The sequence below is a fragment of the Anolis sagrei genome, chromosome X, assembly GCF_037176765.1.
Source record: "Anolis sagrei isolate rAnoSag1 chromosome X, rAnoSag1.mat, whole genome shotgun sequence".
Lineage (NCBI taxonomy): Eukaryota > Metazoa > Chordata > Lepidosauria > Squamata > Dactyloidae > Anolis > Anolis sagrei.
This window is the reverse complement of record NC_090034.1, coordinates 92,914,625-92,939,631: the sequence shown is the minus strand read 5'-3', so window position 1 is coordinate 92,939,631 and position 25,007 is coordinate 92,914,625. Positions and strand designations below refer to the sequence as shown.

Here is a 25,007-nt window from a genome sequence, read left to right as displayed (position 1 = left end):
AGGAAACAGACACACACAAGGAAAAGTGTCTTTACTGGGAAGGACAAAAATATGTCCCCTGCTGCTGTTAATTGAATGTAAACCACTTTTCCTTATTCAACTAAGGGTGTATATATACAAGTAAAACAGTTTGACACCACTTTAACTGCCATAGCTCAACTCAGTACTATGATGGTTCACCAAACTACAACTCTCAGGACTCCATGTCATTGAACCACAGCAGTTAAAGTAGTTTCAAACTGCATTACATCCATCATGTAGATGCAGCTTCAGTTCCTAACAGGAGAAGGTAGAAAGTAGAAAGAGAAGAACTGATCTTCTAGTATACCAGGCAAATGCTGTTCCTTTATCACAGTGTTTCTCAAACTTTCTAATGCCACAACCCCATAATGCAGTTCCTTATGTTGTGGTGCCCCCCCCCAACCATAACATTATTTTTGTTGTGACTTTATAATGGTAATTTTGCTACTGTTATGAATTATTATGTAAATATCTGATATGCAGAATGTATTTTCACTCACTCTACCAAATTCGGCACAAATACACAATATACCCAAATTTGAATATTGGTGGAGTTGGGGGGGGGGGGGGATTGATTTTGTTATTTGGGAGTTGCAGTTGCTGGGATTTATAGTTCATCTACAATCAAAGCATTCTGAACTCCACCAATGATGGAATTGAACCAAGCTTCGCACACAGAATTCCCATGACCAACAGAAAATACTGGAAGGTTTTGGTTGGCATTGACTTTGAGTTTTAGAGTTGTAGTTCACCTATATCCAGAGAGCACTGTGGACTCAAACAATAATAGATCTGGACCAAACTTGGCATAGATTCTCAATATGCCCAAATGTGAACACTGGTGGAATTTGGGGGAAATAGACCTTGACATTTGGGAGTTGTAGTTGCTGGGATTTATAGTTCACCTACAATCAAAGAGCTTTCTGAACCCCACCAGTGATAGAATTGGGCCAAACTTCCCACACAGAACCCCATGCCTTGAAGGGACTTGCTGACGCAAGCTTCCCTCCAGCCTCGCATGCTCTCCCTTACCTGCACATGTATATCACACTGCCATGTGCCAAGCATGCCTGCTCTCCCCTCTCCACTTGCAGTTTCACAAACAGCTCATCCCTTAGCTGAGAGGACAGCTGAGTGGCTAGGCAATCATAGCAGAGGAGGGTTTTTGGTGGGAGAATTCACTCTACATTTCTTAGAAGGAAGAGAAGGACAGGTGAAGAGATCTTCAGCCTTCTCTGCCAAAGGGGTTTCTAAGACCATCAGAAATATATGTTTTCTGATGGTCTTTGGTAACCCCTCTGAAATCCCCTCATTATCTCCCCCGGAGTCCTGACCCCTAGGTTGAGAAACACTGCTTTAGAGCTCATGGGATGTCCTCATCTTTTGGAGGACAGAGATCTGGCTGTGTCTCACAGCTTGCCTTACTGTCCTTAGCTGGCTTTCCATCCTCAGAATTAGTTAAGGATGGTGTTCCATCGCTAGTATTCAACTTGCAGTCCAGTCAACGACTATAATGGGAAATTAAAACAGGGTGGCCATAACCTTTCAGATGCCTGGGACTACTCCTGAAGAGAGTTGCCGTGCATTTTAGCCCACCATCTTGCCCAATTCACTGTCCCTTTGAAATCTTTCAGGTTCTGAAAATGGAACAGATGCCTCCCAGGTCACCATAGAGGAAGGCGAAAGTGTGGTCTTATACTGTAAAGCAGTGGGCAACCCATCAGCCAACGTAACATGGTTAAATGGATCAAATAATATCATAGCAGCCAATGAACTGAAGCTTTACAAGGTCAAGACCCAAGGTGACTACATATGCCAGGCAAACAATTCAGAGGGTTCCAATAATAAAGCCTTCCGCATCCTCCTAAAATGTAAGTAATGCAGCTTTCAGATTTGCATGTGGGAAACACTGTGGGAAAGTGAATCTGAACTGGAGATGTTTGGTCTGGTTCAAATCTTTCCTCTCTATATGGGTTCTATGGTGATAGAAATTTAGACCTAAAGGGAGGGTTTTTCCCCCAAAACAAGTGACCTCCAATCAAGCATTGCCCATTTATGTAGCTAGCAAAATTAAGAACGATTTAGTCATGCTTCACTCTTTATCCATGTTACATCAACCAGTGTGTTAAACCCCTGTGCCAGCAGGACTGAAGACTGATAGGTCGCAGGTTCGAATCCAGGGAGAGTGCAGATGAGCTCCCTCTATCAGCTCCAGCTCCTGATGTGGGGACATGAGAGAAGCCTCCCACAAGGATGGTAGCACATCAAAAACATCCAGGCGTCCCCTGGGCAACATTTTATTATTATTATTAGTAAACTTTATTTGTACCCCGCTAGCATCTCCTGAAGGATTCGATGCAGCTTACAAAGGCCAAGGCCTCAACACAACATCCTTGCAGACGGCCAATTCTCTCACACCAGAAGTGACTTGCAGTTTCTGAAGTTGCTCCTGACATGACATGACATGAACTAAAAAAGACATATTTAGGGAACTATAAATCAGGCATTTAATTTTTTAATACACAGCTTGTACCATGTCATTAAAGAGGCTGAACTATATTACAATAGACATCAGATTTCAGGTCCTTTGTAGGTCTGAATCATTTCTTTGTCTTGGGACCTGAAGCTGAATTAGAGCCTGGCAAAGAGAAATAACTATATCCTGTGATTTGTAGCAGGTTCAGAGTGCCTTTACCTTCATACCAGTTCAGGTAGTATGGAAAAGCATGATGGGAATTGCAATCCAACAACATTCTGAATTCCCCACAAGTTTCTGGGCAACAAGTGGGGAGAGAATTCCTAGTTTCTTCTCCAGTTAGGAATTCCATTCCAAGTCTTATAATTTACTAAATCTAGTTCCCTTCTTCCAGGAGGTATTCAATGTTCTCTCGCTACTTCGTGATTCGCTTTTAGCGGACTCGCTGTTTTGCAGTTTTCAAAAAATATTAGTTTAAAACATATATCACGGTATTTTTGCTGTTTTGTGGATTTTTGCCGCTGCAGCTCTCCAAGGCACTTTTCCTCCTCAGTCCTCCCTCTAGACTTGAAGGGCCTTTCCTTCCTTTCCTTCACTTTATTTTAAGTAAAATAGCGTATAACTACTAAAATAATGTATAAATATTAAAATAAATATAGTGGTCCTACATCGCAGTTTTTCACTTATTGTGGGAGGTCCTGGAACGTAATCCCCGCAATAAGTGAGGGAACACTGTATTGGGAAAAAGGGAAGCCAGTGATTCCTGACATCTTAAACTATTTCATTTCTGATCACCTTTCAGGAAGATAAATGTTTACATGGCCTCAGGTATATAAACATAGAAAATAGGCATAAAACTCAAACATTTAATGATAATAAATCAACATTTGCAAGACTTGCTAGACAGGCTGATTTTCCTTCTTATGAGGTATAGCTGAAGCATTTTGTTTCAGAGTCCACTGTAAACCAGGTTTGGGCAAACCCAGGCCCGGTGGCCGGATGTGGCCCCTTGGACTCTTTCCTTAGGCCCCCCTCTCTCTCACCATCCTATCCTATCCTATCCACCCTCCCTCCCTTTTCTCTCTCTTTCCTTCCTTCTTTCCTTCCTCCTTCACCTCCCTCTTTCTCCCTTCCTCCATCCTTATATCCATTCTCACCTAGCTGTTTACTCAGTTTTCATCTCTGTCTCAGGCACTCAGCACATGTTCAGACGCCCCTGTTTCTTTACTCACTTTCAGAATCCATTCCTGGCCTTGGCAAACCACAGTAGTAGGGATTGATTACTGACTTGAAATGAAGATTTGGACCAGCACTGTATTTTCCTGAGTTTTCAAATGTGATTTTTATCATTCTTTCCTCCCAATTCTCTAAAGAGCTTTCAGCATTTGGCCCGAAGGCAAGCTTGAGTGAGATTTTATTAAGTGTATCTGCGTTAATAACTTTAATTTTAGAGATAAATGATTGCTATTAGAATAATTTAGTGCTGAACTGTTAAAAGTTTATTATTTTCTTCTAATGGCTAGCCAAAGAAAGTAATTAGCATGAGCACTTCCATGTATTTATTTTTAATTGTAGAGATAATACTTCCGATTTTTAAAAATCATCGTCACGCTTTTAGGTGCAGTTTTAACGAGGGATAACATTGGCAATTACTGCTCATTTAATGCTAGACTGGAAGACGTCTTTGCTGTGTTCATAAAAGATACTTTGTCCAATTCACTGGAGACTGGAGAGTTGGGAATCACCCCATTCAATTCATTGGATTTCCTTCTGACCAAACACATACAATGCCGTAATACAATGGTATGATATGTAGGTCTTACAACTCCCTGGTTCAAAACCCAACTCATTTGTGAATTCACTAGAGCAGTGGTTCTCAACCTTCCTAATGCCACAGCCCCTTAATTCAGTAATTCATGTTGTGGTGACCCCCAACCATAAAATTATTTTTGTTGCTACTTCATAACGGCAATTTTGCTGCTGTTATGAATCATAATGTAAATATCTGATATGCAGGATGTATTTTTATTCACTGGACCAAATTTGGCACAAATACCCAATACTCCCAAATTTGAATACTGGTGGGGTTGGGGGAAATTATGTCATTTGGGAGTTGTAGTTGCTAGGATGTATAGTTCACCTACAATCAAAGAGCCTTCTGAACACCACCAATGATGAAATTGAACCAAACTTGGCACACAGAACTTCCATGACCAAGAGAAAATACTGAAAGGGTTTGGTGGGCATTGACCTTGAATTTTGGAGTTGTAGTTCACCTACAACCAGAGAGCACTGTGAACTCAAACAATGATGGATCTGGACCAAACTTGGCACAAATACTCAATATGCCCAAATGTGAACACTGGTGGAGTTTGGGGAAAACAGACCTTGACATTTGGGAGTTGTTGCTGGGATTTATAGTTCACCTACAATCAAAGAGAATTTTGAACCCCGTCAACGAATTAAGCCAAACTTCCCACACAGAATCGCCATGACCAACAGAAAATACTGTGTTTCCTGATGGGTTTTGCTGACCCCTCTGATCTCCCCCCTTGTAACTCCCCTTGGGGTCCCGATCCCCATATTGAGAAATGCTGCACTAGAAGGCTTTGGACAAATTCTGATCTTGTTGCCTTGATATTTCCATTTCGAATATGGGAACAATATTAATGGGAATAGCTGCAAATGTTGTTTTAGGGATTACAAAGGCTTATTGGTGCATCTGGAAGACTCAATTGATGACCCCCCCCCCCCCCCCCCCGCATTACACACCAGTCTACAAATGAGGGCATACCCAATGGAGTGATACCTATCAAGAGAAGGTGATGGGGAAAGAATGTGGATGGAAAACATTTCCCTGCAAGAAGAAAAATAATAATATGTATGAGAAAAAGCCAACCTTGGTCTGAAAGGGTTGGAATGGACTGTTCTAACCACATATATTAGTTCATGGGGTAGAACAATAAGATACAATCGCATTTTCAAATGTTGACCATGTCCTTTCGACCTTTAAATAACTACAAACAGAAAGCCTTTGAAATAGGAGGGGTAGAGTGAAGAGACCAGAACATTGCTTATTTTTCAGGCACATTTTGACATCTGTTCATTTAATGGGCAAACCATAAAATTTAATAAGCGATGACGTGCAGCCTTGTTGAAATATATTTATTGCAGCCATGCATAGCCAATTGATTTTGGAAAGGGAGGAGGAGGGGGAGGAAAGAATCTAAGAACTCATAATTTAGAAAGGGTGTAGTATAGAAGTGTCCATATTCAGAAAGGTGTGATTAGGTTTGGAAATTGCGTCTTAGGAGTAATAATGGAAAGCGCCGAAAGAGCTGAAATAAGTCTTTGCTTAGGCTGGGAAAGATTATGAGGAAACATGCTTGCTGCCTTTGAATATGTAACTAGTCATTTGGAAGGAGATGGAATGGATTTATTCTCTGCTGCCTCAAAAGGCAAGGCTAGAACAAAGTTTGTAAGTGTAGAAAATACCATTTTGAATGTAATACTGAAACTGGGTTGTGAGTTTTCTGGGCTGTATGGCCATGTTCCAGAAGCATTCTCTCCTGGCGTTTTGCCTGCATCTATGGCAGGCATCCTCAGAGGTTGTGAGGTCTGTTGGAAACTAGGAAAATGGGTTTAGTTTCCAACATACCTCATAACCTCTGAGGATGTCTGCCATAGATGCAGGCAAAATGTCAGGAGAGAATGCCTCTGAAACATGGGCATATAGCCCAGAAACTCACAACAACCCAGTGATTCTGGCCATGAAAGCCTTCGACAATACATAATGTTGAAAGTTTCACATAAGGCCAACACTATCATTAGGCAATATAAGAATTGCCCCAAGCATCAGATGTTTATATGTATGTATGCATGTGGGAACATAGCCATTGGTTCCTCCTTATCCCTTGGAGGGCAAAGTTGTATGTAACCTACAGTTTGGCTTTAATCTCATGAAGTAGCATACCACCCTCAGTGTGATGGGTTTTATTGTTATTATTATTATTAATTATGAGATATTGCATGTTGAATGTCAGCCTGTTCAGTCCCAAAAATCATTGGATTGGCGAAATGTTCTGAAACTTGGCAGGCTTGCATTCGTAACTGTGGCCTAAAAGTGAGTCGGGTTTCATGCTAATAGGCCTAAAAATGATGGAGAAATGAGCCTCTAATACTTTCCTCATTAGCAGCAATGGCTCAAAACTTACCAGAACAAGAACCCCCTTGCTGGTTTCGGGAACTTCCAGGTAAACAGAACTGGGGGGGGGGGGGGAGCCAAAAACAGGACCGAAAATGGCATGGTTTTTTTCTGAATTGGACACCCCTCTTCTTGACATGGGCTGGAGCATGGCACCATTTTGTCCCTACAGAGTCACTCTACAACAAATTAGGTGCCATTTCTATGGTTCTCCACTGAAAATATCCATATCAGTAGGATGGTAAATTTATTTATTATGTATTTCATACATTTGTATCCCTCCCTTCTCACACCCGAGGGGGAACTTGATGCGGCCTCACAGCAAGCACCGTTCGGTGCCATCACAATTATAGAGACATTCAACAAATTCATTAAAAACAGGACATTAAATAAACAATTGTTAAAAACATGCCAGTTAAAATCAAACTCCAGGTCAGTTCATTGTTGCTTCAGGTTGCTTAAGTCTTCTTCTCATTTGCTGCTATTCAATGGTCAAACGAGTGGCCCAACAGCCAAGTCTTGGGTTTCCTTCCAAAGGACAGGAGGGAGGTGGCCAGTCTGATGTCCTTGGGGAGAGAATTCCACAGACGGGGGGCCACTGCTGAGAAGACACTGTCCCTTGCGCCCACCAATTGTGTTTGTGATGGCGGTGGGATTGAGAGCAGGGCCTCTCCAGATGATCTTAAACTTCACGATGGTTTGTAACAGGTGATAAGTTTGGACAGGTAGTCTGGACCAGAACCATTTAGGGCTTTAAAGGTTAAAACCAGCACTTTGAATTGTGTTCAGTAGCAGATCGGCAGCCAGTGGAGCTGGCACAACAGAGGAATTGTATGCTCCCTGTACGCCACTCCGCTGAGCATTCTGGCTGCCGACCATTGGACTAGTTGAAGCTTCTGGGCAGTCTTCAAAGGCAGCCCCAGGTAGAGTGCGTTGCAGTAGCCTATTCAGGATGTAACAAGATCATGGGCCACCGTTGCCAAGTTAGACTTCCCAAGGAACGGGAGTAGCTGGCGCACAAGTTTTAATAGTGCAAAAGCACCCCTAGCCACTGCTGAAATCTGGGGTTCCAGGTTCAACAATGAGGCTAGGATCACCCCCAAGCTGCGAACCTGTGTCTTCAGGGGGAGTGCAACCCCGTCGAACACAGGCTGTAACCCTATACCCTGTTCGGCCTTTTGACTGACCAGGAGTACCTCTGTCTTGTCTGGATTCAATTTCAATTTGTTCGCCCTCACCCAGACTGACACAGCAGCCAAGCACCGGTTCAGGACCTGTACAGCCTCCTTAGTGACAGGTGGGAAGGAGTGATAGAGCTGAACATCATCCACATACAGAGAACATCTAACCCCCAAATCCACCTTCCGATTTGAGTCAGGAATGAAAAGGAACTATCTGAAATATAAAACCCTAATCCTCATAGGTTCTGCATGGGAGATAACATTTAAAGTTTGGACTAAAACTAGAGTGGACTAGCTCACCCCACTGGCTGCTGCTAACTACCCTGCTCCTACTTCTAGGGAATGTGTGGCTTGTGCACCAAATCCCTTTGCTGTACAGTAGGAATAAAACAAGATATATTGGGAGGCTGAGTTGTTAGGAAGGACAAACATTCTGCTCCACTGACCTCTACCATTCCTTCTCATAACTAGCATCGGGGAATCCGACGGAGCCATCGAATGCTGTTTATGCAGTGGTGGGTGCCCTGGCTGTGATTGCGGTCATCGCATTGATCATTGCAATCATCTTGATTTTCAAAAGGTAAGTAACAATTATTGCTTTTTGTTAATTTCTGGATGGATGGAGAAGCGAGTTGACAATCAAAAGGAGCTGGAACAGGAACAGAATGTGCGGCAAGAAGGTGAAAAGCATTGTGAGTGAACTGTGATCCTTATGCACATGAACACACACAGTATAGTTTGTTCTTGTTTCCATTTTGCAAGCTAATTTTTACGAGCATCCAGCCTGATATAAAAATGGCTGGATCATACTGAGCCAAGCAAATCTCCAATAGTGTCATCTCCAGGTAAGGGAGGGGATCTGGCCCCCAAATAAGAATTCTACCCCCTTGAAATGTTCCATCATCAGTTCCCGAATGTCTAGCATTGTAGTAACTGTAAACATCAGCTGACCCTTTAGAAACTCGGTGCGGTTTTAGTACCCAAAGAAAAAGGGAAGGCAAAATAATTAAGGCAATGAAAACATGGTACCTATATGTTGCAAGTCTGAAAGGCGTTCATTGTCTCAGTCTCCTACAATGATAGAAATGTGCAGTCGAAATGAACTTTTAATTCTTTTGAGTAGGGTGAGTGTTTTATAGGAATGTTTACAAAATTATGTGAGCCACTTCTCAGAATTTGGAAAAGTCGCTTTCGGATAGGACAGTGTCAAACATTTTCCAGACAACATGAATCAACTATGCAAAATGATCTTTCCAAGCTCTGACAAGTCTTAGGATCTTTCCAGACATTCATCTTCTCTCAAAGCGCCCTTCCACACAGCATATAACCCAGAATATCAAGGCAGGAAAGCCTTGAACTGGAATATATGGCAGTGTGGACTTAGATAACCAAGTTCAAAGCAGATATTGTGGGATTTCTTGCCTTGATGACTGGACAATGAGATTGGGCATCGTCCATTGACTGGATGATGAGATTGGACAATGTTTTAACTAGGAGATGAAATTGATTTATGTTTTTATTGTTCTTGTTATGGTTTTATATTATGTATTAATGTTTTTAAATGTTTTATGGTGTTGTTGGGCATTGAATTGTTGCCTCAGTAAACCACCCTGAGTCACCTGAGGGCTGAGAAGGGCGATATACAAATATGGTAAATAAATAATAAATAAATTGATATTCTGGGTTGTATAGCTGGGTGGAAGGGTCCCGAGTGGCTACCCAGACTTCCCATCTGATTGTTGTTGTCCTGGTGAGTAAATGGCTGCTTCTTGTGTCCATTAGGTTTTTTTGCAGACTGATTGTATTCACAGGACCAGTAACCACAGTTTCATTTATCCAGTTCCAACAAAGGCATGTTTAGGTCCTGTCTTACTCTATGGTATCATGGCTTAAAGTTTTCATTTCAATAGGGCTTGCTATTATCCATGGTGTTGCATATCCACACAATATGGGAATGTATCCCCCATGGATATGTATTTGCAAAAACAGCATACATCAGATATATAAACCCAATTTTCCTAGTTCCAACAGACCTCACAACCTCTGAGGGTGCTTGCCATAGATGCAGGCAAAACGTCAGGAGAGAATTCTTCTAGAACATGGCCATATAGCTCGAAAAACCTACGACAACCCACAGCATGCATTGTTGGGTGATCCATGTAGGGCAGGGCTGCTACTCCTAATTGCTTTTGAACTTCCTAAAGGCATATAGTGTACCACTTTCTTGGAATCAAGATCACTTTTGGGAATCAAGATCATGGACCAGGCCAGATATATTTTTGGTTGGGTCCAGAGAAGGCCTTTTGATGTTCTTATCTTGGTAGGGAACCAGTTTGAGTGTCATTGTTTGATTAACTGAGTGCGAACTTGGGAGGTCCAGGTTTAAGCCACCACTGAGCTCCCAAACGCAATCACTTTGAACCATTCCATGTTTCTCAGCTTTACTTATATCACAGGTTAGATCAAATAGTTAAAAAAAATCAATTAGAGATAAAAATGAGGTTTGGGCACTTGGAAACCCCAACAAGGAGAATCTTAGACAGACGAAACAATGCACTTTTGTTGTTGTATGTTAAAAATGGAATTTTCCAATTAAGCAACCCATGTTTTGGGTATTTGCAAAAGGAGATAGGAGTAGAATAAATCTTGAATTGTAAGTATTCCTCAAAATGCCCACAGCTGTCAAGGACTTTCTTGCAGTGGTGAGAGAAATAGTCCATTTATTTGTTCTTGCCCTTTCCCTTGAAATGTACAAATTACAAGATTGTTGTGAACATGCTTTTTTAGGCGGAAGAGAGCCTTGACATTACCCTGGGCTCACTGGGAATATGACCTAATAAATATGTAAAAGTTATGAAAAACTAGGTTGTCGAACATTGTATAAGACACAAACTCTGAAATTCCCACTAACTGCTTCTGTTCTGTTCCCTATATTTTGGAAAATCTCTTTTTGGAATTACAGGCTCTAGACCAGGCATGGGCAAACTTCAGCCCTCCAGGTGTTTTGGATTGCAACTCTCACCAGCTGTTAGGAATTGTGGGAGTTGAGGTCCAAAACACCTGGAGGGTTGAAGTTTGCCCATGCCTGCTCTACACTCTCCCAGTCAACTTGATAGCAGCAAGTGGAAGGCTTTAGTTTTTTGTCGTGTCAGGAGGGACTTGAGAAACTGCAAGTCTCTTCTGGTGTGAGAGAATTGGCCGTCTGCAAGGACGTTGCCCAGGGGATGCCCGGATGATTTGATGTTTTTATCATCCTTGTGGGAGGCTTCTCTCATGTCCCCCTATGAGGAGCTGGAGCTGATAGAGGGAGCTCATCCGCTTCGCCCCGGATTCGAACCTGTGACCTGTCGGTCTTCAGTCCTGCCGGCACAGGGGTTTAACCCACTGCGCCATCGGGGGCTCCGGGTTTTAGGTAAAAATGACATAGTAGCAGGGCAGGCTAGTTGAGGTGAGCTATCAACAGTTCTGTTTGCAGTAGCAAATGGAGTCAAGCTCATTTTCTCAAATGTTTATCACATAGATCTTTATAGACTTAGTGAGAGAAATTGGTCTTTGGAGAGAACATTCACACAGGGCAGTACAGAGACTCATTGGTGTGAAAACAGAAACATCAAAAGCCTTGGGGTGTTGTGCAGTTTCTAGGCTGTGTTCTAGCAACATTGTCTCCTGACATTTCGCCAATGCAGGCAAAATGTCAGGAGAAAATGTTGCTAGAACATGGCCAACAGCCCGGAAACCATAAAACACCTCGGTGATTCCAGCCATGAAAGCCTTTGACAATACATCAACAGCATACATCTATGAGCTAGATTTATTATATCTGTGTTGTACAGGACATCCTATTTTTGAAAACTTGGAGCCCATATCCTGTGTCACTTGAACAATGTGGGTCACACTCTTTGAGCATTCGACCCATGGCAGTCAGACCTCATCGCATCCTAAGGATCTTCTATGGGAACCACATAGCTGCTGCCTCTGGACAGCGGAGGCTATTTAAGCAGCACTGTGACCTTTTTTTGTTCCTGATTAAGAGCATGTTTTCTGGGTTCTCTTAAGAGAAGTTATGAGATTTCAATGGGATTGTTTTGTCGAAGGCTTTCATGGCTGGAATCACTGGGTTGTTGTAGGTTTTTTCGGGCTATATGGCCATGTTCTAGAGGTATTCTCTCCTGACCTCGCTACCTCTGAGGATGCTTGACATAGATGCAGGCGAAACGTCAGGAGAGAATGCCTCTAGAATATGGCCATATAGCCCAAAAAACCTACAACAATTTAATGGGATTGCTTCTTTCCTTTTGTGTGTGTGTGTCAGGAGTGATTTGAGAAACTGCAAGTCGCTTCTGGTGTGAGAGAATTGGCCATCTGCAAGGATGTTGCCCAGGGGATGCCTGAATGTTTGATTTTTTTTAACCATCCTTTTGGGAGACTTCTTTCATGTCCTGCTCTCCTCAGATTCGAACCGCTGACCTATCGGTCAGCCTTCCTGCCGGCACAAGGATTTAACCCACTGTGCCACCAGGGGCTCCACTTAGAATCATAGAATCATAGAGCTGGAAGAGACCTTGTGGGCCATCCAGTCCTATCCCCTGCCAAGAAGCAGGAAAATTGCATTCAAAGCACCCCTGACAGATGACCATCCAGCCTCTGTTTAAAAACCTCCAAAGAAGGAGCTTCCACACTCCAGGGCAGAGAGTTACATTGCTGAACAGCTCTCACAATCAGGAAGTTCTTCCTCATGTTCAGATGGAATCTCCTTTCTTGAAGTTCGAAGCCATTGTTCTGCATCCTAGTCTCCAAGGCAGCAGAAAACAAGCTTGCTCCCTCCTCCCTATGACTTCTTGCATGAGACTTGTGTAGACCTCCTGCCCCTGCCCTGGTTAGTCTCAAATTGACCTGGTAAGTGGGGGACCTTTCCTTTTATTGCTTTAACAAACGCGGCAGCCCTATTTATACCACAGATCCTCAAGGCAGTATATATGGCTCTCCCAATCCTCCCCATAACTTCACAACAATCCTGTAAGGAAGGCCATGCTGGGATTTACTGCCTCCATGGGCACCAAATGAATGTCATGGCTAAATATAAATTAGATCTCTGGTCTTTCAAGGGCCAGCCAACCACACTAAAGAAGTATATTACTCCAATTACAGTAGAGTCTCGCTTATCCAACCTTTGGATACGTTATGTATTATTCAACACAGTCAGCCTCCCACCCAGATCCACACTTGTTTCAATACATTGTGATGTTTTGGTGCTAAATTCGTAAATACAGTAATTACTATGTAACGCTACCATGTATTGAACTGCTCTTTCTGCCGATTTGTTGTAAAACATGATGTTTTGTGCTTAAGTTGTAAAATCATAACATAATTTGATGTTTAATAGGCTTTTCCCTATTAATCGCTCTTTACTATCCAACATTTTTGTTTATCCAATGTTCTGCCAGCCCGTTTATGTTGGATAAGTGAGACTCTACTATATCTCATTTATAATTGTAATATCTTGGACTATGTCTCCCATCATCCCAGCCAACCCAAGCTATCTTGAAATACTGGAGGTATAGGCCAACACATCTTGCAGAAGGCTGGTTTATTCCATTAAGCGATGATTTGCCTGTATATATTCTCTCCTTTCTCCTTGAAAAGATTATCTGCACTGTGAATAATCTCTGAGATTTATTTTAAAAGCTTCTCTTCTATTTTATGCAGAAGATAATCTGTCCTTTTTCTCTTAACGTTCCATTTTTTACTGTTTCAGTGTTGTTAATATATTCCTCTCTCTCCCTTTGCCTCTCTCTGCCTTTTCTTCTTTAATTCAAATATGAAATTTTTTATGAATGCTTCCCTCATATAAGCTTTATTAGTTTCCCATATAGTTAGTTTATCCTTCTCGGGAGTGTTATTAAGTCTGAAAAAAAAATCCCCTTAGTTCATCAGTACACTACCTCGTTGTCTGACAATAACAAATTATTTAATTTCCCAGAGCAAAGTCGGTCTTATTTATAATTGATCAACTTAAATATGCTGTGTTACAATCAATTTCTGCCGAAGCTCCCAAGTAGGCAGCTTGAAAAAAAGAGATATTTCTGAAGCAGGGAGAAATCAGGAAGATAGATCTGGTTTATACTGAGACACGCCGTTGGTTCATTCAGCTTCATATGAAAGTGACTGGTACAGAGGTCCCCTCAAGGTCTCTGACAATGCCCTTTCCAAGTATGAGACTTAAAATACCTATTATTTACTAGTGTGCCTATGGTTAGGGATGAGCAAAATATTGCCCTTGAGATGTTCTTTGATTATAATTCCCATCAGACCTTACCAACACAACTTATAGTGCAGGTTCACAAGACAGCACCCAATAAAATCTGGAAGGCTGGATGTTCCTCAGCCTTCTGCTAAGGATCGAACCTGCCAGATGTGGGCTGCAAACATGAGCCCAGGCCTTCATTATACTGGAAACCAGGGCATGCAATATTACAATGTGGTCAAGAAATCAAAACTTATTCATTTGCAAGAAAATGCAAGCTAGAATAAACTGCAGCAGTTTGCATTTGCCTGAACTTACTGGGAAGAACAAGATACTGACCCCTTTTCCCAGTCCCTGCTGATTTAATTGCACAAAAATTACTTTTGCAGCAGTTGAAGTAATCTAAGGAGAAACTGGGACATTTTAACAGTAGATGTAAAAGAGGGAGAACAGAGGATTAATTGGGTCTGTCTTTACCTAAGTAGCTCCAGCTACTGCCAACCTAACAGTTCGAAAACATCCTGGCTGGGAGTCAGCTGCATTAAGATCACCACTGACCGAAAGGTCATGAGTTCAAAGCCAGCCCTGGTTGGAGTGAGCTTCCGACCAATTTGTGTAGCTTGTTGTTGACCTTTGCAGCCTGAAAGACAAATTGCATCTGTCAAGTAGGAAATTTATGTGGGGAGGCTAATTTAACAAATTTACAAGGCCATAAAAATCTCCAGCAAGCATGCAAAGAATGAGGAAGTACTTCATCAGTGTCACAAATGGACGCTGAAGCGACAGCTCCCCTGGTGGCCAGAATATCCTCATGAAAAGCTGGATTGTTAAATAGCCTCTATTTGTTGTGTCTCTATGGCATTGAATGTTTGCCATGTATATGTACATTGTAATCCACCCTGAGTCCCCTGTGGGGTGAGAAGGGCGTAATATAAATACTGTAAATAAATAAATACATAAATGTAAGTAGATTAATAGGTACTGCTTCTGTGGGAAGGTAACAGCGCTCCATGCAGTCATGCTTGTCACATGACCTAGGAGGCGTCTACAGACAATGCCGGCTCTTCAGCTTAGAAATGGAGATGAGCACCACACCCCAGGGTCAGACATGACTAGACTTAATGTCAGGGGAAACCTTTACTTTGTAGGACAGTTGGAGGGTGCACTCATACCGGTCTCTCCATGTTTCTGTTTGCTAAAAACATGTCTGTATTCCTCTATTAAACAAATATAAATTGAACTCAGGATATGGAGAGAGATAACTTGAGATATCAAACCTTTGATAGTTGTATAGAAGAGGGAATGTCAACAATACTTGCTGAAATGCCTTCATCAAAGGTACACTAGCCCTCTCCAGTTTTTACTCTGGCAACCCTAATGTCAAATCTAATGTGGAAAAATCATGTGTACCTTTGCAAAGTCCTCCCGAGTTCTAATAAGATAATAACCAACTAATATTGAAAACTAATATTGGTTGGTGATTTGGTATCGAAAATCCCAGATCTTAAAAATTATTTTGTCCTACAACTCCCTCAATCCCCCTGACCACAAGGAATACTTGGAACAATAGTCCAAGAAAAATAATTTCTCTGAAGTCTGAAACACATTCCTAATATTAGCTTCTCTAAGGAATAGTTTTCCTTCGTCACCAAAGTTATCCTTCCCTTATTCATATATTTGTGAATCAATCCAAATTCCAAGTTGCTTATTTTTCTTTTGATGTAATAATGATTGGCTCATAGAACAGCCTCCCCGATTTGTCATTTGGTAACATATTCAAATGCCTGAGGCTTAAATCAATGTGTTCTTTGAATAACTAATATATTCTTAGATTGCTTTCAAAAAATCTGCTGTTTATTCTTCATTTATCACACTATTTAACCCATGACTGTTTGTTTGCATGCATAGAATCAGACCTGTAACTAAAAAGAGAAACACATCAACAAGAAAAGGGAGAACAGCTCCTTATGCAAGGCTCAGCCAAGCCATGTACTAAACCTATAACTTGCACATGAAAGGCTGGCAGGCCCTTCAATGAAAATCACAGCTCCATAGGGATTATAACTAGGCTTCCAGTGTGTCTTGTTCTAAAACTAACCTCTACACGACACAGGCATCTGGTCTTGCCCATATTCTGTCCCTCATTTCTTCACAGAATATGAAGAAGCTTGTGTTTCCTGACAAAGTAGGGTTGGAAGAGTTGGATGAGGACAGAGGTGCCAAGGTCTCCTGTTTTCAGAGGTTTCTCAAGTAAAAACTGAAGGGGGGTTGTTGTTGTATGCCTTCAAGTTATATCTGCCTTATGGCAACCCCAAAGGAAACCTCTTGTGGAGTTGTTTTTGTGGGGAAAGTCTTCAGAGTAGGTTTGTAAATGCCTTATTTAGGGGATGAGAGTGTGTGACTTGGTTGCTCAGTAGGTTTCTGGGTCCAAGAAGGGTTTTGAACCCTAGTCACCAACACTCAAACCAGTACATCTAAAGTCAGAGACAGATCTTTCCACTGATCTGTTTGCTTACAGATACCTTTATCAAGTAGGCCTGCATAAGGCACCAGATCCTGTTTGATCTTGGAAACAAAGCAAGATCAGTCCTGGTTAGTTTTGGGTGGGAAACAAGCAATGAACACTAGGATATCAGGTGTTATAGACCACCACTTCTTAAAAATGTGGGTTCTGGCCCCAATGTTGCTCAGTGTTGGGGGTCCCCAAGAAATTAGCAACAGGATAAAGTTTCTGAATGCCACCCATTCACACAAATCTGTTAGCAACAATGGCTAGTGTTTGCAGTGCAATTTTGCAGAAAATGCTTCAGCTGTAATAATAATAAACCTTTATTTATACCCCACTACCATCTCCCGCAGGACTCGATGCGGCTTACAAGAGGCCGAGCCCAAATATATCATAAAACTTAACAACAGCAAACAACAATAAATAACTCATAACAAAGCAAAACAATACAATAATGACATGACACATTTTAAAAACATATAGCAGGGCCAAATGTAAGGATTAAAATTTAAAAATGCTGGGCATGTTCAAGGGAAATAGGATAGATATTTTAGGGACAGGTGGGCGTGCAGACAGTTCTAGTCTCTTGTAAAGTGCATTTAGGACGCATTGCTTAGGATTCCTTAGCATCCTACTCCACAAAAAGGAAAATCAGCCTGTGTAGTAAGTCTTGGAAATGCTGATTTATTGTTAGTCAATTTTTGTTTTTTAATATTTATGTATATTATTTATTTATTTATTTCCGGTATTTCTATCCTGTTCCTTTTCAGCCCCCAAAGGGGGGCTCAGAACGGCTTACATTTGGCAGCAATTTGATGCCACTACATATAACACAATATAATAACAATTAAAACAATAAGTAAAGCATTCATTAAAACAGTATATATATGTATATATACATATATATGTATATATACCTGGGATCACATCAAAATATCTCAGCCAGAAATATTTTTGGGAAAAGTGGGGTAAGTTTAAGAAGCCCTGCTATAAGACTATCTCCCATGGGAAGGAACTGCCAAAACCACCTCTGGGTATTACTTTCCTAAGAAAACTCTTTATGGAGTTACCAGAAATTGATAAGTGACTTGAAGGCACAGACACTTCTACGTTTAGCCCATTATGGGTTTTTATTCTTGTGGGAATAAAAACCCATAATTGTCTAAATTATCATTGAATTTTTGTGGAAAACAGGATTCTGTGAATCCTATTCCCATGATGGAAGTACTATAGATCACTCCCTATAGTGCAGTGGTTCCCAACTATTTTTTGATCAGGGACCACTTTACCAGGGACCATTTTGATAAGGGACTACTCTCCAACATTAGAACCAAAAGGCTTATGAATTGGTTTTTGGTCAACTTTGGCTTTGGTTTGGTTATTTGGGATGCTGATTAAGAAAATTGCATTGGATAGACCACATCAGCTCTAGTTTCTGATGAAGAACATATGCCATTCAGTAATCACCATACAACGGTGAGACCGTGGACCATATTCTAGTTCTTGTGGACCACTGATGGTCCACGGACCAGAGGTTAGGAACTATTGCTATAGTATATAACAGGAGAGAGTTGCCTTGACTAATATTTTACAAAGGTACAATTCTCCTGATAGTATTACTTGCATTGCATAACTGCCCTTATGGATTATGCTTCTTTTACACTTTCTATCTAGGTCTGAATTCAGATTGCTGTTGTAAACCCTCATTCTGATAATTTTAGGAACTGTGGACTTTGTTCAAGTCTAGAAGCAAAAAGAAATAGTTTATGCCTGATCAGCTCCTTCAAAATAATCATTTATAAACTTTTCAAATTGCATATTTAAAAATAATAGTTCCTCCCCATCTTATTTCCTTGAAGCAATCACAATTATACACCAGATATATCCGCACCACATCCTTTTTTATTGTCAGTTTTGAATTATATCCATTTTGCTTGCACCTTTGAAGTCTCAAAATCATATCCTCATGTATTACATGTTTAGAGGATGTGCAATGTTAATTCTAAAAGGTGCCCAAAGCAGTACTGTTCATTGATAAACATTATTTCTATTAAACAAGCAAATAACTTTTCCAGGTGTTCTGGAAAATATTCTCCAGATTCTTCAGGTAAGCTTCTTTATTCTGTTTTCTCCCTTTTTTGTCTGTCTAATCTATTGTCTAAATTATCATTGTATTCTTCTGATGATACCATCTGTCTCCTGCTTTGTTGCTGACACTTTTAACTAGTTCTGAAACCAAAACTTTGAAATGATACTTTTCAGCACCTGTACTTCTACTCTCTGTCAACTAACTTTCCTTTTTTGCCATTAATGTGTAACATCCAGAGAAAATCATACTGGGAATAAATCTCTTTGATGCCCATCTGCATTATGTGCATAGGATCCAAATGCAGTGTACTGTCCTTGGTTCCATTTTTGTCTTGGGTTTCGTCTGGTTTTGAAAACAAAAAAAGCAAATCTGTGTAATTTCCCCTCACCCTTACTAGTGCATGCTTCCTACATTATGATCTTTTATTAAAACCTAGACAATCTCATCTCTCTTGGTACATGGAGGTGTACAACATTGCTTCTTAGGTTCAGAATTGAATGTAAGAGACAGATATTTCTTGGAGGAAACAATGTCTGGAAAGGTTCTTCTATCAAGAGAAGAAGTCTAGGGCAACCGCTTTTGTTTTGGGTTTTTTTTAAGGATTAGAACACATATGTAGCCCATTCACACTACACCAGTGTTTCTCAACCTTCCTAATGCCACGAATCCTTAAAACAGTTCCTCATGTTGTGGTGACTGCCAAAGATAAAATTATTTTTGTTGCTACTTCATAACTGTCATTTTGCTATTGTTATGAATTGTAATGTAAATATCTGATATGCAGGATGTATTTTCATTCACTGGATGAAATTTAGCACAAATACCTGATATGCCCAAATTTGAATACTGGTGGGGTTGGGGGTGGGGGTGATTTTGTCATTTGGGTGTTGTAGTTGCTGGGATTTATAGTTAATCTACAATCAAAGAGCATCCTGAACTCCATCAATAATGGAATTGAACCAAACTTGGCACACAGAACTCCCATGACCAACACTGAAAAGGGTTTGATGGGCATTGGCCTTGGGTTTTGAAGTTGTAGTTCCCTTACATCCAGAGAGCACTGTGGACTCAAATAATGAAGGGTCTGGACCAAACTTGGCATGAATACTCAATATGCTCAAATGTGAACACTAGTGGAATTTGAGGAAAATAAAGCTTGACATTTGGGAGTTGTAGTGGCTGGGATTTATAGTTCCTCTACAATCAAAGAGCATTCTGAATCTCACCAATGATAGAATTGGGCCAATTGGAACCCTCATAACCACCAGAAAATACTGTGTTTTCTGATGGTCTTTGCCGATTCCTCTGATACCCCCCATCGTGACCCCCCCAGGTGTCCCGACCCCCAGGTTGAGAAATGCTGCACTACATGGTTATAGTGCTATTATTTCACTTTAGTCTATGAAAGGCTGGGATTTGTAGTCTTTTGAGCCATTTGAACATTCCGACTGAGAATTCAAAATACTCCTCCCTAAACTGCCAATCCATGGATTTAATAGGATAGAGCTATGGCTGTTATGTGGACTCCTTTCTCTATAATTGTATAGTGTAAATAGAACCTTGGATGTTCTGTGCGTGTCTAAATATTCTACAGTGCATTGATTGTGTTTCTGCAAATCATGATTTACATCATGCCCACTAAACCATTACTAACACAATCAACTCTTCTGTCGCTGTTATCATTATGGATAGCAATGAATGTGTACAATTGATGGCGGTGAATCTGTAAATTGCTTGTGTTCATAGAGGGTTGGTATTTTATGTGGAGGTGGTCTAAGCTCTGTTAGATATAAAGGAAATGACATTTCTTTTCAGGTACCGGAGGAAATCTATGATGGACTTGGAATCTCATAAAAGACTCCAAACACTCCATAGCGACTTCCCCCCTAGTGACCAGGTGTGTAGCATCTCCTTTCCCCCTTTTTACTGTTAAGCCATCCATATAAGCACTTGGTTGACCAGCAGCCAATGTGAAGGGTTTGGAGCTGGGTCTTCGGACCTTCAGGTGGGTCTTGAGTCCCTACTGGTTCTTCACTCCCAAAGCAGCTCTCAAGATAAATAACATTTTTAGGAATATCTTTCGGAATCCCATTGCCATGTATTGGATTTGGGGGAAGTAATCTGAGAAGTAATCTTTCCAAGCTTTGCTCCCATTAAAGGGTTCCTTATACTGATTTACTAGTATTTATCTCAAACTTTGGCCTTTCAGGTGTTTTAGACTTCAACACCCAGCTAATAGGAATTGTGGGAGTTGAAGCTGTTAGGAATTGTGTGAGTTGAAGTCCAAAACACCTGGAGGACCAACGTTTGCCCATGCCTGATTTATCTAGTATCTCTAAGATCGAGGGATTCAAGATTATGGATCTGCAAATTGTGCAGCAAGATTAGATTCTGCTAAAGGTTGAGCTAATCATTTGCATTGCTCTCTTGAGGCCACAAATGAAAACACTTATGGCTCTGCATATCTTCCCAAGGATAAAGTTGACAGCAAAGATTCCATATGGACACTTCTCTGCCTGTATAGGCAGAGGAGTAAACATGGTGGGACTGAAAGAGAACTGTGTAATAGTAGCAGATGTATTTCTTTTAATCACTGGGGAAGGAAAAATTCATTATTACTCTCACTCAAAGTTTCCCCATTCTCCTCAAAGCCCACCTTGCTGCTGGGCCTCCCATGGCCATTTGGTGGCCAGTGGAGTGCAGGGAATGGCGGAGAAGTATCTTGTTGTGTCTGTAGTCAGATGTCGTGAATAATAATAATAGTAGTAGTAGTAGTAGTAAGTGTAGAGTCTGCAAGTGTAGAGTCTGCAAGTGTAGACTCTGCCAGGAAGCAGATGAAACAATAGATCACATTCTCAGCTGCCGCAAGAAGATCGCACAGACAGAAGAACGCGCAGCAGAGGCATAACACCGTTGCTCAGATGATTCATTGGAACTTGTGCCAAAAAAATACTATTTTCCTGTAACAAAGAACTGGTAGGATCACAAGATGGAAAAAGTTACAGAAAATGAACACATCAAGCTACTCTGGGACTTCCGGATTCAGACAGACAGAGTTTTGGAGCATAATACTCCTGACCTCACGATCATGTTAAAAAACAAAGTATGGATTGTCCATGTTACAATCCCAGGTGACAGTAGGATTAACGAGAAACAACTGGAAAAGCTGACACAATATGAGGATTTAAATATCGAACTGCAAAGACTCTGGCACAAACCAGTAAAGGTGGTCCCAGTGGTGATCGGCACACTAAAGACCTTGGCCTGCACTTAAACACAATCGGCACTGACAAGATTACCATCTGCCAGCTGTAAAAGACCACCTTACTGGGATCTGCATGCATTATTCGCCGATACATCACACAGTCCTAAACACTTGGGAAGTGTCCGACGTATGATCCAATACAACAGCCAACAGAGTGTCTGCTGTGGACTCATCTTGTTATATTTCAAATAATAATAATAATAATAATAATAATAATAATAATAATAATAATTGGAAACAACTGGAAAAGCTGACACAATACGAGGATTTAAAGATTAAACTGCAAAGACTCTGGCACAAGCCAGTCAAAATGGTCCCAGTGGTGATCGGCACACTGGGTGCAGTGCCTAAAGACCGTGGCCTGCACTTAAACACAATTGGCGCTAACAAAATTACCATCTGTCAATTGCAAAAGGCCACCCTAATGCGATCTGCACACATTATTCACCAATATATCACATAGCCCTAGACACTTGGGAAGTGTCCGATGTGTGCTCCAATACAACAACCAGCATAGTGATCTTGTTTGCTGTTTACTAATCTTGTTGTGTTTCAAATAATAATAATTTTATTTCTTCCCCACCTCTTCTCATGGCTTGAGGTTACAACATTGCCAAAACACAAAATCAAAACACACATACTCCGCAGAATACACATATTAATATTAAAACATATTTCCATAAAATACACATTAAAATACACCAACAAAAATTAGACATAAAGTGGAAGTTTAAAATTTATTATTAAAACCATCTGAGTTTGATCAGAAGTGCAGTCCAAAATGAGTAGCAGAAAGGAGTAAGCCAAACAAAGTCGAGAGTCTAGAATAATAATTAAAAAAAACAACAAAGTTTAAACAACAAGCCAATAGGGTGAGCCAATGCTGTGATCCAAAGTCCAATTAGTGAGGTCAAGCCAGAGAAATACAGAGTCACTTCAGGAACAAACAACAGCCAAGGTCACAATCCAGGGTCCTGCATGCTGAGAGTCCTAATAGTAGCAGTCAAGGTTCAGTCAAGAAACAACCATGTTGACTGCCAGTACAAACCTTCACACTGAGAATCTCTTTATCCTATGCTGTCAGCTGTTGCTTGTTTAAGGCTCGTTTCTCTGCTAATCTTGCAAAAATAGCAGACTAGCAAAATTCAGCATGCTGTACAGAATGGGGGACGCCTGGCTCGAGAGCAGTACATGTCAAAAAGATTTTGGAGTCCTTGTGGACAAGTTAAACATGTGTCAACAATGTGATGTGTCAGCATAAAAGCCAATGGGATTTTGGCCTGCATCAATAGGAGCCTAGTGCCTAGATCCAGGGAAGTCATGCTACCTGTCTATTCTGCCTTGGTTAGACCACACCTGGAATACTGTGTCCAATTCTGGGCACCACAATTGAAGGGAGATGTTGACAAGCTGAAAGGTGTCCAGAGGAGGGCAACTAAAATGATCAAGGGTCTGGAGAACAAGACCTATGAGGAGCAGCTTAAAGAGCTGGGCATGTTTAGCCTGCAGAAGAGAAGGCTGAGAGGAGACATGATGTATAAATATGTGAGAAGAAGTCATAGGGAGGAGGGAGCAAGCTTGTTTTCTGATGGCCTGGAGACAAGGACGCGGAGCAATGGCTTCAAACTACAGGAAAGGAGATTCCATCTGAACATTAGGAAGACCTTCCTGCCTGTGAGAGCTGTTCAGCAGTGGAACTCTCTGCCCCGGAGTGTGGTGGAGGCTCCTTCTTTGGAGGCTTTTAAACAGAGGCTGGATGGCCATCTTCAGGGGTGCTTTGAATGCGATTGTCCTGCTTCTTGGCAAGGGGTTGGAGTGGATGGCCCACAAGGTCTTTTCCAACTCTATGATTCTATGATTCTCTCCTGTGTTCCAAAGCTGGGTGTATGTCTAGTTTGTTGATAGCCTGTTCAGATGTATTTGCCTCAGCTTAATCAGATTGCTGGAGCAAATGCTACTGCTAAAGGGTCATCTTCAGCAGTACCTGAGCTAGGTTGGGGAGACTTCTGGGAGCTGCTGGCCTCCATCTCCTTTGCTGGCCACTCCAGCAATTCCTCATCCTTACTATCAAAACTGGCCATGACACTAAAGGCTTATGGACAGAGCTGTCCTCCAGGAACTCTAAGGATCATGAGAAGGTCTCATAGGTTGACATCATTATGGTTTATCTGGCTGCAGCCACATAGCCAGATGTTTTTGGGGTTTTTTTTGCTGCTCCTCTTTCCACTAATCATTAATTGACCATGGAGAGATGGTACAGAGCAAGATGGATTCCATCAGAAGGTAGGAGTGTTATTCTTCCTGGCATGTCTCAGTGTGCTATTTTTTTCAATTCCTCCAGAATTACAGTCCTGTACACAGGTTGCAATATTAGCTGAATTGTGGCATTTGTATAATATTGGGTGTTTGTTCTTCCTCTTGCCAATAGGATCCCAACCCCATAGATAATGATGTTACCAAAGAACCAGAAAAAGCTGAAGAATCCACTGACAAAGTCCCCAGTGACTCTGAAGACCTTCATTATGCATCTTTGACGTTTATTGCACGGCAGGACATACCAGATGTGATTCCAGAAGAAATTCAAACAGAATATGCTGAAATCAAGAGATAGTTGCTCTCAGACTGTTCGATGAAAACACAAACATCAAGTAACAGGACTCTTCAGTCTAATTGAAATTGAGAAGGCTGCCTCCTTGTTCTGATCTCCTGTATGCCTTTAGAAGAAATCATTTCCTTCTATGGCCTTGCCTGTATTGGATTACACAGCTTCAACTAATAATATAGTTGCCATCCCGACCATTCACCAAGACCTTGATTAATATGGCCTCTCTAGGAATCTCTCGATCTTCCAGTGTTACTCTATGGTCTAGACCCATCAGAATCCATAGAGTCCCACTGGAAGACCGAGAGATTCCTAGAGAGGCCATATTAATCAAATCTGGAAATGATCAAATCCTCAAATGTAGAGGATGATTAACATTTGTAATTTGCTTACAATCCATTCCAGGATCGGATTACCTC

General features: G+C 41.2%; 1 protein-coding gene across 1 annotated transcript in view; it reads left to right on the top strand.

Annotated features, from left to right (window-relative positions):
• The window catches only part of LOC132780646 (sialic acid-binding Ig-like lectin 13), a 37,508-nt gene extending 12,703 nt beyond the window's left edge, over nucleotides 1-24,805 (top strand). Inside the window, exons 6-9 of the mRNA XM_060784377.2 lie at nucleotides 1,656-1,892; nucleotides 8,354-8,462; nucleotides 20,537-20,618; nucleotides 24,415-24,805. Coding sequence (XP_060640360.2) covers nucleotides 1,656-1,892; nucleotides 8,354-8,462; nucleotides 20,537-20,618; nucleotides 24,415-24,597 — 611 coding nt within the window. The 3' untranslated portion in view covers nucleotides 24,598-24,805. The remainder of the gene's footprint in view (nucleotides 1-1,655; nucleotides 1,893-8,353; nucleotides 8,463-20,536; nucleotides 20,619-24,414) is intronic.
• The last annotated feature ends 202 nt before the right edge of the window (nucleotides 24,806-25,007 follow it).